This window comes from Protopterus annectens, chromosome 2.part0 (assembly GCF_019279795.1).
Source record: "Protopterus annectens isolate FY-2018-M chromosome 2.part0, PAN1.0, whole genome shotgun sequence".
Classification (NCBI taxonomy): Eukaryota; Metazoa; Chordata; order Ceratodontiformes; family Protopteridae; genus Protopterus; species Protopterus annectens.
In genome coordinates, this window is record NC_056728.1 from 1422389685 (window position 1) to 1422402186 (window position 12502).

The window sequence follows — 12502 nt, forward strand, 5'->3', positions numbered from 1 at the left end:
GCTGCCATACCAGGGATGTGTGAGAGGCAAAGCCACCCATATAAAAAGTATTTTAAATATATGTGTACAGGAATCAAGGAATTCATAAAGATTGTCTCCATCAATACCCATTAACATGTCTCTGTAATGGATACTATGCTGTCAGATCCAGCCATGATTCTTCTCCTCCTGTCTGCCCACACATCACGGTAGCTTACATGCCCAACTACATGCCACACTAATTTGTACTCGTGCCTAAACATACAGACAGGAAAACACACACACACACACACACACACACACACACACACACACACACACACACACACACACTCACATGCAACCACAGCTCATGCTACTACCCCCATTGGAGGAATGGGTGAATGCAATGAGAAAACAGCATTCAGTATTTCCTCCTAGAGAAAAAGCTTACTCAGCAGATTATTCACTGAGTAAATCAGGAGCAGATGCCATTCGAGAGAACATGGCTAATACCCCCCCCCCCCAAGACTGCTGCATTAACATGCGGTTTCCCTTGTGATTCTGCTGTCCATACTACAGCCCCTACCAGAGGAAAGACAAAATGGGACACCATTCTCTGAATTTGAGAGGCTTACCATAATGTAGAAATCTTCTGATTGGAGGCTTCTGCATCAAGGTAGCCTTTCTGAATCCATCCCTAGTGATTTTGTATTAGATAGGAATGTTTTAGCAAGTCTACGTGCATGTGTACCTTAGGTGGATTTGTGATAGGGATATTTTGTTTTGCCTTTTAGTCTAGGGGGAATCAGGTAAGAATTTCTGTTTGGGTGCAAACATAAATGCATTGTCTGCATTTTTGATTTTGGAAGCATTGTATTTCAATTATTTTCTTGACTGAAGAAAGTAATTGCAGATGAAATTGGCCCGTTATGGAATATGTTTAAATATATTTATATATATATATATATATATATATATATATATATATATATATATATATATACATATACACACACACATACACACACATACACACACACACACACTTTTTCTCTACTTTTTGTCTCTTGGATCCTTAGGCATGCTGGTTGCTACACCTGGTTTTGCCAGTTCTGCACTGACACTGTAAGATGGATGCCTCTGTTTTTGTACTATGGATGAATATAACCACCATTATTGCACAAATACACTGGGTGATTTACAGTATTAATCCCTGACCTTGACTATTCTCATTGTATGTAAATTTCTTTAACATATTGTTTTATTGCCTTTTTTGTAAATAACACCTTTTAAACTCTCATACAATAAGGCGGAATCCAAGCATTATGATGCATGTTTATATTACCTCATGTATACTGCACTGTTTATAAACATTTTATGGTGTATGTAATACTTTGTGGAGCTTTTCTCCCCGGGCCTTTGCTGAAAAAGGGAATAAGCTCAGTCAGACATTCCTGGTCAACAAATGTCAAAGAAATAAATTAATAAATTTGTTATAGGTTCATAGATTCATAGGCTGGTACTAGGCTATCGGCCCTAAGGGCCTATGCAAGCCTAGCCATAACAATTCCCTGGATATTTCTTCCCACAATATTTACTTCTCTGGGCCCCTGTCTACCAGGGTGACAGACATGATCCCTGGTTGAATTTCCTATCTCCCATCTAATCATCAAGGTTCCTTTTGAAGAGGGCCAATGAGGTGCTCTGCTTGACATGTATGGGCAGTCTATTCCAGAGTATGGGGAGTCTCTGGGTCAGGAACCTATCCCTCCAGCATGTTTTGTTCATTGTGATGACAAGGTTTAGATCCCTGGAGCGTGTGTCTCTGAGGGGTTGGGATTTCTTTAAGTGGAGCATGTCCAACAGCTCAGGGTTTGACATGGCCTTGTATGTTAAGCAGAGATCGCCTCTGAGTAGATGATATGCCACAGAGTATAGCTGGAGTTTTTTTAGACGGTCAGCATATGGCATCTGCTTTAGGCCTGTGATTCTTTTAGTGAGGTATTTCTGTGGCCTTTCCAGCTGTTGCAGATGTCTTGTGAGGTACATACCAAATGGGGCATTATACTCTATAATGGGTCTAATGAGGGATGAGTACAGTGGGAGAATGACCTCCTTTTTTCTGGATGAAAAGCCCTTAGTGATGAGGTGTGCCATGTAGAAGGATTTCCCGACTGTTGTGGCGATGTGGTTATTGAAAGTGAGACCACTCTCCACCTGTGTCCCTAAGTCTCTCATCACACTTTCGGTGTTTAGTGTCCTGCCACCTATGTGGTGATTCATGGGTACATGTTTTTTTCCAAAGGGGATAACTATACATTTCTTGATATTAAGTTTGAACCCATGGCTCTGGCACCAGGCATCTGTTTCTGTAAGGCCCTTTTGTAGAATATCCACATCATTTGGGGGTTCAATAATGGCTCCCAGTTTGCAGTCATCTGCAAACTTTGTTAGCCAGCGTCCCTTAGTGTTGGCCTGTACTTCAGAGAAGTAGATGCCAAACAAGAGTGGTCCCAGGACTGAACCCTGAGGTACTCCACTTGTCACTTGTCTGGAGCTGTATTTGGAGTCAGCTACTTTTACAGTTTGGGTTCTGTCAGTAAGCCAGTTGGCAACCCACTGAGTGACATAGGGATTTATGCCCAGCTTAGTAAGTTTATCTATGATTCTAGAGTGGGGGATGGTGTTGAAGGCCTTGGCAAGGTCCATATAGGCTGTGTGGACTGCCTTACCCTCATCCACAGCTCTGGAGACTGATTCAAAGAAGTCAATTAGATTCAGGAGACAAGATCGGCACTTCACAAACCTAAACTGGGTGGGGTCTAGTGTTTGAAGGTTGCCAGTGTCTTTGTTTATAAGTTCCATGATAATGCATTCCATGCCCTTGCATATCAGGCTTGTCAGACTGACGGGACCGTAGTTCCTGGGATCCAAGGTGGATCCTCCCTTGTGGAGCGGGATAACTGTAGCTGTGTGCCACTCAGTGGGCACGAAGCCTGAGGTGAGGCTATGATTAAACATGACACTTAGATGCGGTGCCAGTTCATTTTGTAGTTCATGTAGTACACAGCCTGGGATGTCATCTGGTCCCATGGATGCTGTATTCTTAGCTTTGGAGTGCGGTTTCTACCTGTGTGGCCATGATTCTCGGAATTTGGCAATCTTTTGGTATTGAGATGGGCCGTTTAAGGGGTGAGAGGGGGGTGAAGTTGGCACTAAATCGATTTGCCAGGATACTGGCAATATCCTTGGGATCAGTATATTTAATACCATTCTGTTGTAACTCAGAGCAGATCTGAGCATTGCCATTTAGATTCTTGACATAACTATAGAATGCCTTGTGGTTGTCTTTGGAATCTTTGGCAATTTTATTTTCGTAACTAGCTTTTGAGGATTTTATGAGTGATCTCAGCTTCTTACTGAGGCTGGTGAGGGAGTTTTTTGCATCCTGGGATTTTCCTCTTTTTTGCAACAGTTTCTTCCTTCTATTGTATAGTTTGTTTATAGCAGGGAAGCACCAGATTGGCTTCCTTTTTTTGGAGAAGAGCATCTTGGTTCTATTTGGGATGGCATGATTCATGCACAAGTGGATGTGCTCATACAGTGCCTTAGTGTAGGATTCTGCAGTCAAACTTCCAGATCCCGTCTGCATGGGTGTTGTGAAGTTTGTCACTTCTGACTTCAGTAGCTTGAAGATGGCTTTGGAGAAGTTTTTTAAGGAGGTTTCCTTACTGGGGGGTGGGGGTGGGATGTGGCTGTCAAGGGTGATTTGCTTATGGTCAGACCTGACCAATGAGGGGAGTGACCACTGGTGTGGAGCATCTATCTCCCATGTTGGTAATGACCAGGTCTAGGATATTGGAGCCCCTGGTGGGACAATGGATTAGTTAATCCAGGGCATTGGAATTTATGAATTCCAAGAACCGTTGGGAAAAGGAGTTGGTACCCGAGTAGTTTTCCCAATTAATGGCAGGGTGTTTGGTTGTATCTTAATATTTTCCAGTATGTTTAGAAAGGTGTAGTGAGAATCTTGGGGCATGGTGGGGGATCTGTAGCAAGCTACAATTTGGATTGCAGTCTTACCTAGTGTTAGTTGCACCTGGAGAATTTCCGATGCATTGTGTTGGGCAACTAGCCTGGAGGTGTGAATATCCTTGGTGAATATGGACACTCCTCCACCTTTAGTGTTTTGGTCTTGGTTTTCTGGCTGAAAAGTGTGGTAAGAGTTGTAGCCTGGTATTGCAGGGGTGCTCTCTGGATCCTTGGACCAAGTCTCAGTCACTGCACAGATATCGATGTTCTCCATTTTTAGGAGTGCCTCGAGAGAGTGCATTTTGAGGTTTAGACTTCTAGCATTGAGTAGCATTACCTTCAGATTTTGCATGCTTGTATCTGTTACGGTGATGGTTTTATCCTTTGAACCTTGCCTAAAAAAGGCACTATAGGGGTGGCAAGAGCTTTAGCCAGTAACCTGAATCCCAGGGCTGACAAGTGCAGACCATCTCTGGAAAAGCATCGTGGTCTGTAGATCATGTCCTTCCAAGCAGACAAATACTGGATCCACTTTGAATGACACCAGATGCTTAGCCAATTGTTGAAGTCAATCATTTTGTCCTTATACTGTGGTATTATACTGGGTGAAGGCAGGATGCTATTCAGGGCTAGAGTCATACCTGCCTGGGTCACATGATCCAAGAGCTCTTCCATGTCTCTTTTCATGTAGTCCAGAGAGGTACGTCTCATGTCATTCACTCCAGCGTGGACAATGAAAGAGTCGTATTTGTACTTGTTGTGGAGTGACTTGAGTGCATGCGTTATGTGGCGGATCCTGGCACCTGACAGGCAGCTGACTGCAATTTTCTCCTTGTTCAGCCTGGTGAGTGGTACATCAGTGTTCCTGACTATAGAATAATCTATGACTAAAGTGTTGGGTACATTGTCTTGCCTTAGGGGCTGTTGTTGGGTGGCACACTGGTGTTGTGAGCTATGTGTCACTTTGGTTGTGACTGGTGTTTGTTTGCGTTTCGGCTTTGGAGGTCCTTGCTGCTTGGGCAGATTAATGTTAAGGGCCTCCGCATATGTGTGTTTAGTGTTGCTATGTGTGGGTGTTGATGGTGTGGGTTTTGAAGGGCTATGAGTTGCTTGAGGTATAATGCAGATGTTAACCTTCTCCTCTTGACTGTCTAGCATAATCTTGGCAGGAGAGAGCTTTGCTTCCAGTTTGGCTATGTAAGTGCATCTCTCGCAGGTTGTAGTGTTGGGTAGTAGGAGGAGAGGATTGTCTGTGTACATGAGGCAGTTGCCGCATTGCCCCAATATGCCCAGATTCACCAGGTGGACAGGAGAAATCACCGGAAGCTGACCCTTGGACATGCCTGTTTAGGTACTTTTTTGTAACATTTAAGAGCTGTTTTCCTTTACCTTTGCAAGGTACTTTGCAATTATAGGCTGCTTAGTGCCTATGAATAATTTCTCCTTATTGATAAGGAGAGATGAGTGCTTGTATCAGTTTCAGGCTTTCCAGCAGGTTCTAGAGCAAGTGCTAGTCACAGGGGTTCAGATTTTAGTGCTACTACTGAGAAACCAGCTAGTTTTAAGAGAAAATTTGAAGAGCACACTTTCTGGCACTTGGAATAGGTTAACTGTAGCCTCGCAGTGCTGCACGATGTGAAAAATTTGCAAACATGTGTTTTTAAGCCAGAAAATAGAAAGGGATAGAAATCAGCCCAAAAGGCTAATAAAATTACAATTTCAGAGCTGGAAATCACTTCTCTAGCATTAGATAGGCAGTACAATGCTCACCAGTCCCACTGGTAGGCAGTAGGACTTCCCTCTACCAAAGCAAGGTCTGGATAGCTCTGAACACAGAAAAAGTCCTGAGACAAGCAAAGCCTGGGATATGGACTGGCTAGAAAAGGTGGGAAACGAGCAAATGAGATAGTATTTTTTTTTTGTTGTTGTTGAAACAGGCTAAACAATGCAATAATACAGTAAATAAACACAGAAAATGCTAACACACTTGAGTGTGTAGTCCTAAACAGTAAATGCAATTAAAACTCTACAAAATTAGCAGTTTAAAACTTTTTAAATGAAGCAAGGCAAGTGCACAACCGAAAATCGATTTAAGAGGCAGTAACACAGCAGAATAAGTAGCTAGTCTACATATACAGAGAAGTCTATATATACAGAAAATCAGCTAAAACACACAAACACTTCAAATGTAGTGCAACCTAGAGCACTTGAGTTGTAGCAATATTAAGGCAATTACAGTTATAATACATGCTCTGAAATATACTCTATATTTCCAAAATGTTTGAGAAGCACAGTCAGAACACAAGGAGATTCAGGCAAAAAAATTTTTTTTTTGAAAGGGAAAAAAGAGAAACAGAAGGCCTTATGAAATGTTCTCTCTGTATTAGGTAGAATGAGCTAATTACACTAGACTGGGAGGAGTGTCCCAGATCAGATTTACAGTAGGGGCGGGCAAATGCAAAGCCACCAAGTATAACAGCAAAACACCAACTGGTGGGGGGGGGGACAAAAACAATAGCCTACAGACAGTAAGCACTAGAGAAAGCCACAAAATGAAAGTTTTAAAACAGATAAAGATTTGTAAAGATACAGAATGCTTTTAACTGCAAACAAATCAGTTACCCCTGCAGATTAGTTAATAGCAATAAAATATACTCAAAAACGAAGCAGCAGACAATAAAAGTGCTATATATAAATTGCTAGAAACAATAATCAGTATAAATAATCGCAAAAAACAGGATACTTATTGAAGGATGTAGCTTGCATTTTCCCACTGATAAGCATCCTAAGGTATTGCTAATATTTCACAAGGACATATGCAAACCACATACCTGCTTAGTAGCATGGTCATCAGATCCCCTCCAGAGACCAGTGGCACTACGGTGAAAAGAAATACCATCCTGTCATGATGAAATTTGTTTTCAACAAATTTGTTCCATTTTGAACACACAGCCACTAAACAATGGAAATGCTAATCTTTAGCAGGTCTCCAGTGACATAATATGAAAACTCCTTTATGACTGAGCCTGTACATACATTTTAATGCAACATTATATGAAACAAACAATGTGAAATACTTCATTACTGTTATTACTAAATCTATGTAAAGCTATCATTAAGTTAGTGTGACATTTCCAGTTGTGAGCTTCTCATCTGTTAATTGGCATGCAGCTACTTACATTTCATGATCCGTAGTTCCAAATATTAGAACATTCAAACACATTTAAAACTTTAATTGACAAACATTTCCATCTTAATATTCAGAACTCAAAATGAGACTGTTCTGCAGAGAACTTTGCTATAAATCATTTGGAAGGGACACAAATCAACATGTAAACTAAGTCAGGCTATGGGGTGGGGCTAATCTCAATAACGCACTTGACTGATAAGAAGGGGAAGCTGAAGAATAAAGCAAGTTGTGCAGATGAAGGAAGAATGATGGTGGGAGAAGCTAGAAACAGACAGACATAACAAATTACAGAAAAGTTGCAAGGAAGTGTTAGCACAGTTATATAACCATGGGTTCTGCTGAGTGCTGCTTTTTTAACAATTGACTGACAGAGAAAAGCACACTGGCGTTCTCATCCTGAATGGATGGAGGTAAGATAGGGCTAACACAAGGAAAGACTTGCAAGGTCACTAAGGTAAGATATGCTCTGCATATTTTACTAAATAAGTTATCAAAACAAGACAATTCAAGGATGACCTGTACACTTCTGATTCTGGACCTAAGCTTAGTACAGTGGAGTACATAAAATAAGAGGACAGTGCTATGATCAAGTCTAACAATTTTACTTATGCTGGAGAAGCAGTTACCATAACTGATCTGGCAGTAGAAATGCAGGACTAAGATTACAAACTGTTAAAAAGTTTCATACTGCAGCTTGGATTTGGATTCCCTAAGTTTCCATTTGTCTCTTGAATGACTTTAAGCAAGTCATTTGGCAAGAGAGTGCTTCTGGATCACTACAGATAAGTGGCAGCTCCTTCTGTTGGACTTAACCTGGTTACCAATGGAATAAAATTGCAAAACTAATAAATAAAAGTAGCTTTCTGTACAGCAGCTGCATTTTCTGTCTTGACAACATCGAAGTTATGAGTAGCATGAAAAAATGTGCTATGGAATATGTAGAAGCACATAACTCAAGCATAACACTAGAAAAGCAGAAAGCTGCTGCAAGACAGTCAGTCCAGGCAAATGTGCAAGGGATAGTTTAGATGATTCAGCAAGATTCTGGTAGCAGCGTTTCTGCAAGAAAGCTTAGTTGTAAAGAAGTGTGGAATAAGTGTGGTTGTAAGGAGGTCAATAAGCAACAGCTTACAAGTGAGTCTGGAAATTAAGCTTCCCTAGAGATGTATGATAAGTCACAGCAATGTTGACCTGGCTAGGAGTACTGCATGCCTAAATTCATGTGCACAGATTTTTTTGAAGGTTTATGCTTTACCTTACACTTGCTTAATCACTAAAGGTGAACTTCCATAACTGACATAGCTATTCTCTCCTGAAAGATTGCCAACAGGAATTCTATAATTTCATAGTCTTTAGTTTTGAAAAAAATAAAAGATAATCCATGTTCACCCACTTTACTTTTCAGAATGAAGTACACTGGAAACTTTTATAAGGTACAGATACCCCACAGGTTTAAATATATTATTTAATGTATTAACATGTGTTTTTAAAACATATGTGTTACTTTTACATTGAAGTTTAGTTTGTGTTATTTTATTATTGATACTCTTTTACAGCTACTGTACATTTTTATTATATGTTTATATATATATATATATATATATATATATATATATATATATATATATATATATTTTAATTATATTTATTATTATATGGTTGGTTAGTATCTGGACTCTGAATATTTTTGTTAACCAGAGGATTTTATTGTATGGCTGTTTCAGTTATTTATCTATGTTTTGTGATTCATTTTACAACAAACTGCACACCTTGACATGGCCCAAAGCTTTTGACACAACTGTGCACTTTGGCATAGTAGAAAAGCTAAATAAACTGGGAATAAACCCCTATGTGACCCGTTGCATTGTCAACTAGTTCACAGATAGGACACAGATCACCAAAATAGGGGAAGTCACCTTCACAAAGACACCAGTCACCAGTGGAGTCCCCCAGGGTTTTGTGCTGGGATCTCTCCTGTTTGGCATCTACTTTTCTGAAATAAAAGCCAATATAAAAGAGCTCTGGCTGGCTAAGTTTGCAGATGACTGCAATCTAGAAGCTGTCATTGAATCCCCAAATGACTTAGCCATCCTGCAGAAAGGTTTGTCCCAAACAACTTGTGCCAAAAGTATGGACTGAAACTTAATGCCAAAAAATGCATTATTGTGTCCTTTGGGAATTTATCTACCCCAGGGAACACCACATTGACAATACATCCCTAAGGATTACTAAGAGTTATTAATACTACTAACAGACCAAGACAGGTCTTGCTTTATCCCATGTATGAGTAACCTGTCAACTGTATGATCCCAGTCTTTCTTGTTAGAGTTAATATATAATTATCAACCATGGGATGGGTAAGAACAATCTCTAACCAAATGGGACAGGTTAACTTGAGCAGAAAAAGGGAAACTGGCAAGTGTTAAAATGCCCTGCAAGGGCAGGTCATCTAGTCATTACCTATGAACGTATAAACCTATTTTATTGTAATTCTGATGAACTTCTTGCACACAGGGAATAAGCACCCGAAAGTTTCTAAATAAATTGTGGGCCCCTTCATGAACTGTATTTCTATGTTCTATTTACTATGAAAACATATAACAATGATACTCTCTTAGGGATTGTTGAGATTAAATGTACTAAACTTGTGCAAATAAAAGGGACACAACAGTAAACAACCTTGCATAAAGTCTTTTGAAAGGCATTGTTCTTTACAAGGTCACATAGATGGTAATGGGCCCATATCTGGAAATAACAGGAAAATTATTATTATGGTGCCATCTCAAGTGTGCATGCATGCTGATATCAGGATATGTTGTCATCATCGTCTCAATATCTGAAAAGGGCATGTTGGTCCCAGCATTAGTGTGATGGTAAAGCAAACAGCATAGCATACATGAGCAGGCCTGTAATCCTATGGTGACATTTGTGGTAAATAAATCAGAAAATAAACATGAAACTGTTGAAGTACAAGAATGTTCCAAAAGATGTCAGGTGGGAGAAGGAATCAAACCGCAATTGATTACTAAGATAAGAAGTTTCAATGATTGTCTATGACCTATGCTTCACTCTATAATTTTTCTTTGATCAGAACCGAGATGACAAACAGACATCTGCTTTTTTAACCATTTGAGATCTAAGTATGATTTGCTAGAACAAAATGACAATATATATATATATATATATATATATATATATATATATATATATATATAATATATATAGTATTTCATCTGATGGATCTTCAGTAACCTGTAAGGATTCTTTTCACAATGTTCTTACAAAACTTCTTAGGCATGTTAGGTAGGGTTTTTGTTTTTGAACAAGTGTTTGTATCACATGCATGTATTCAACAGCTTTAGGACAGCAATTATATGAAAACAAAAATAGAAAAAAAACACTGTTAATACTTACTCATTGCAAGAACTGCAGTTATTTTAATCGCAGGTTCTGGAGCTGTACAAGGCATGAAAAACGGTTGAAGTATGTGACGTGCAAAGGCAAGAGATGACACAGCCATAACTGCGGGTCTGCAATAAAGGAAATTTGGACTTAGGACATTTGAATGAGTCTTCTGCTACATTGTCTAATTTATGTTCATATGATGTTCTCTTGCAACATCAATATTACTTTCATAACATTCAGCTATAACCTTAATCTTATACTGCAATGAATGACATGCAAATGCATTGACAAGCATTCTCACTATCTGACCACTCCATTTCATAATAACTGTAAAGTTACATTTACAAGTTTTAAAGCAAGTTTCACAATTTTTTATAATGTATATGTGTGTGTATGAATGTGTGTATGCAGACAAATTATATATGTGTGCATGTATCTGCTAGACTGTGACTAGAACATGAAGTGACAGAAGGGAAACACTACTTGCTATACAAAAATGCAAACACTACACAGAAAATAAACAGAACAAAAATAGTCTGTACACCCCAAAACTGTAGAATATTTCCAAGATACAGTATTAACATTTCTGATATTTTAGAGCAATAAATAACATTCCTGAATGGCTACAGTGTAATTAAGGCATTTAATGTTAAAGAGGTTCCAGCTTACCTTATTTTTCACAACCTACCACTAGAGATTAAAGAAATACAGACACGTATTAGTTAATTCTGTGTTTTCCTGGCCCTGAACATATAGGTTAGGAGACATCAAATTGGATGGATTGTCATGATAATGCTTGAGTGACACATAAACATGCTAATGTGTGGGTGAAGGAGTCCATTTCTCTTTCAAAAGATAGTAGTATGTAGTGATAAAGATATACCCTAATACAGAAAAAAGTCAAGTAAAGCATACTTCCAAGTTTATACTTGTGATTAATGTGAATTAACTATTTCTACTAAATTTGCAATATTTTCTTTTTATCACAAGAAAAAGAAAATATAACAAACATGATCTGTCATTTATATGCTGGGGAATGTAAGGGATTATTATACTTTGAAAAAAAACATCTTGTTCTGATTATATATCTGGTTTCCATACATTTAATTGAATGTATGTTTGTTTGACAAATGCAGGGGTATGATTTCATATTGATGGTATGGATGGTCGAATGGTGAATATGCCGATGGTATGGAATGTTGATACAGGTAAGTGTGATGGGGGGTGAGACTCTGTATGTGTTTATGCGAATTAGGGTCGGGGTCTGGGATTAGAGAAGGATGGTTGTCTGTTGTGTATGAATTTGTGTAGTTTAGAGTAAGTAAATGTTAGGTTAGGGGATAGATGTAGTGTTTGTGAATGTTTGTGTGTCTGAGTCTGTGTTGTGTAGAGGCAGTGTTAAAGGAAGAGTTTAATAACATTAAGGTCTAGAGTTAGGGTGGAAGGGGCAGCATTAGGGTTAGGGTTAACACTCATAACTATGGTGGTGTAGGGGGTGGAGCCCCCTTCTCTCTTTAGTAATGGTTGCTAACCTTAACTCTAACTCTACTCCTTCCTGTAACCCTAACATTACAGCTTAACATCATTAAAACCTTCCCATAACACTGCCACTATGCAGACAAATTTGAGAACAGTGTTACGGGGTTGGGGGGTCATTTTAATATCAAGGGAGGAAATAGTTTTCTTCTTTCAATATTATTGTTTTCATTTTTTTTCACTGATGTTTATGATCTGAATTATTTTGTCAGTGCTTTACTTTCTGCATTAGGGCAGTTTGGTCATACACAATGGACCCATATACATATATATATATATATATATATATATATATATATATATATATATATGGTTCTACAGTCCATAAACACGAAACCACACATAACCAACAGAAAAAATAACCACCGTACACAAACA

General features: G+C 38.9%; 1 protein-coding gene across 2 annotated transcripts in view; it reads right to left on the reverse strand.

Annotated features, from left to right (window-relative positions):
- The window catches only part of LOC122793519 (cystine/glutamate transporter-like), an 860650-nt gene extending 849942 nt beyond the window's left edge, over window positions 1-10708 (reverse strand). For both annotated transcript variants that reach the window (XM_044061648.1, XM_044061649.1), the window contains exon 1: window positions 10598-10708. In XM_044061648.1, the coding sequence (XP_043917583.1) occupies window positions 10598-10703 (106 nt within the window). In that variant the 5' untranslated portion in view covers window positions 10704-10708. The remainder of the gene's footprint in view (window positions 1-10597) is intronic.
- Between the last annotated feature and the right edge of the window lie 1794 nt (window positions 10709-12502).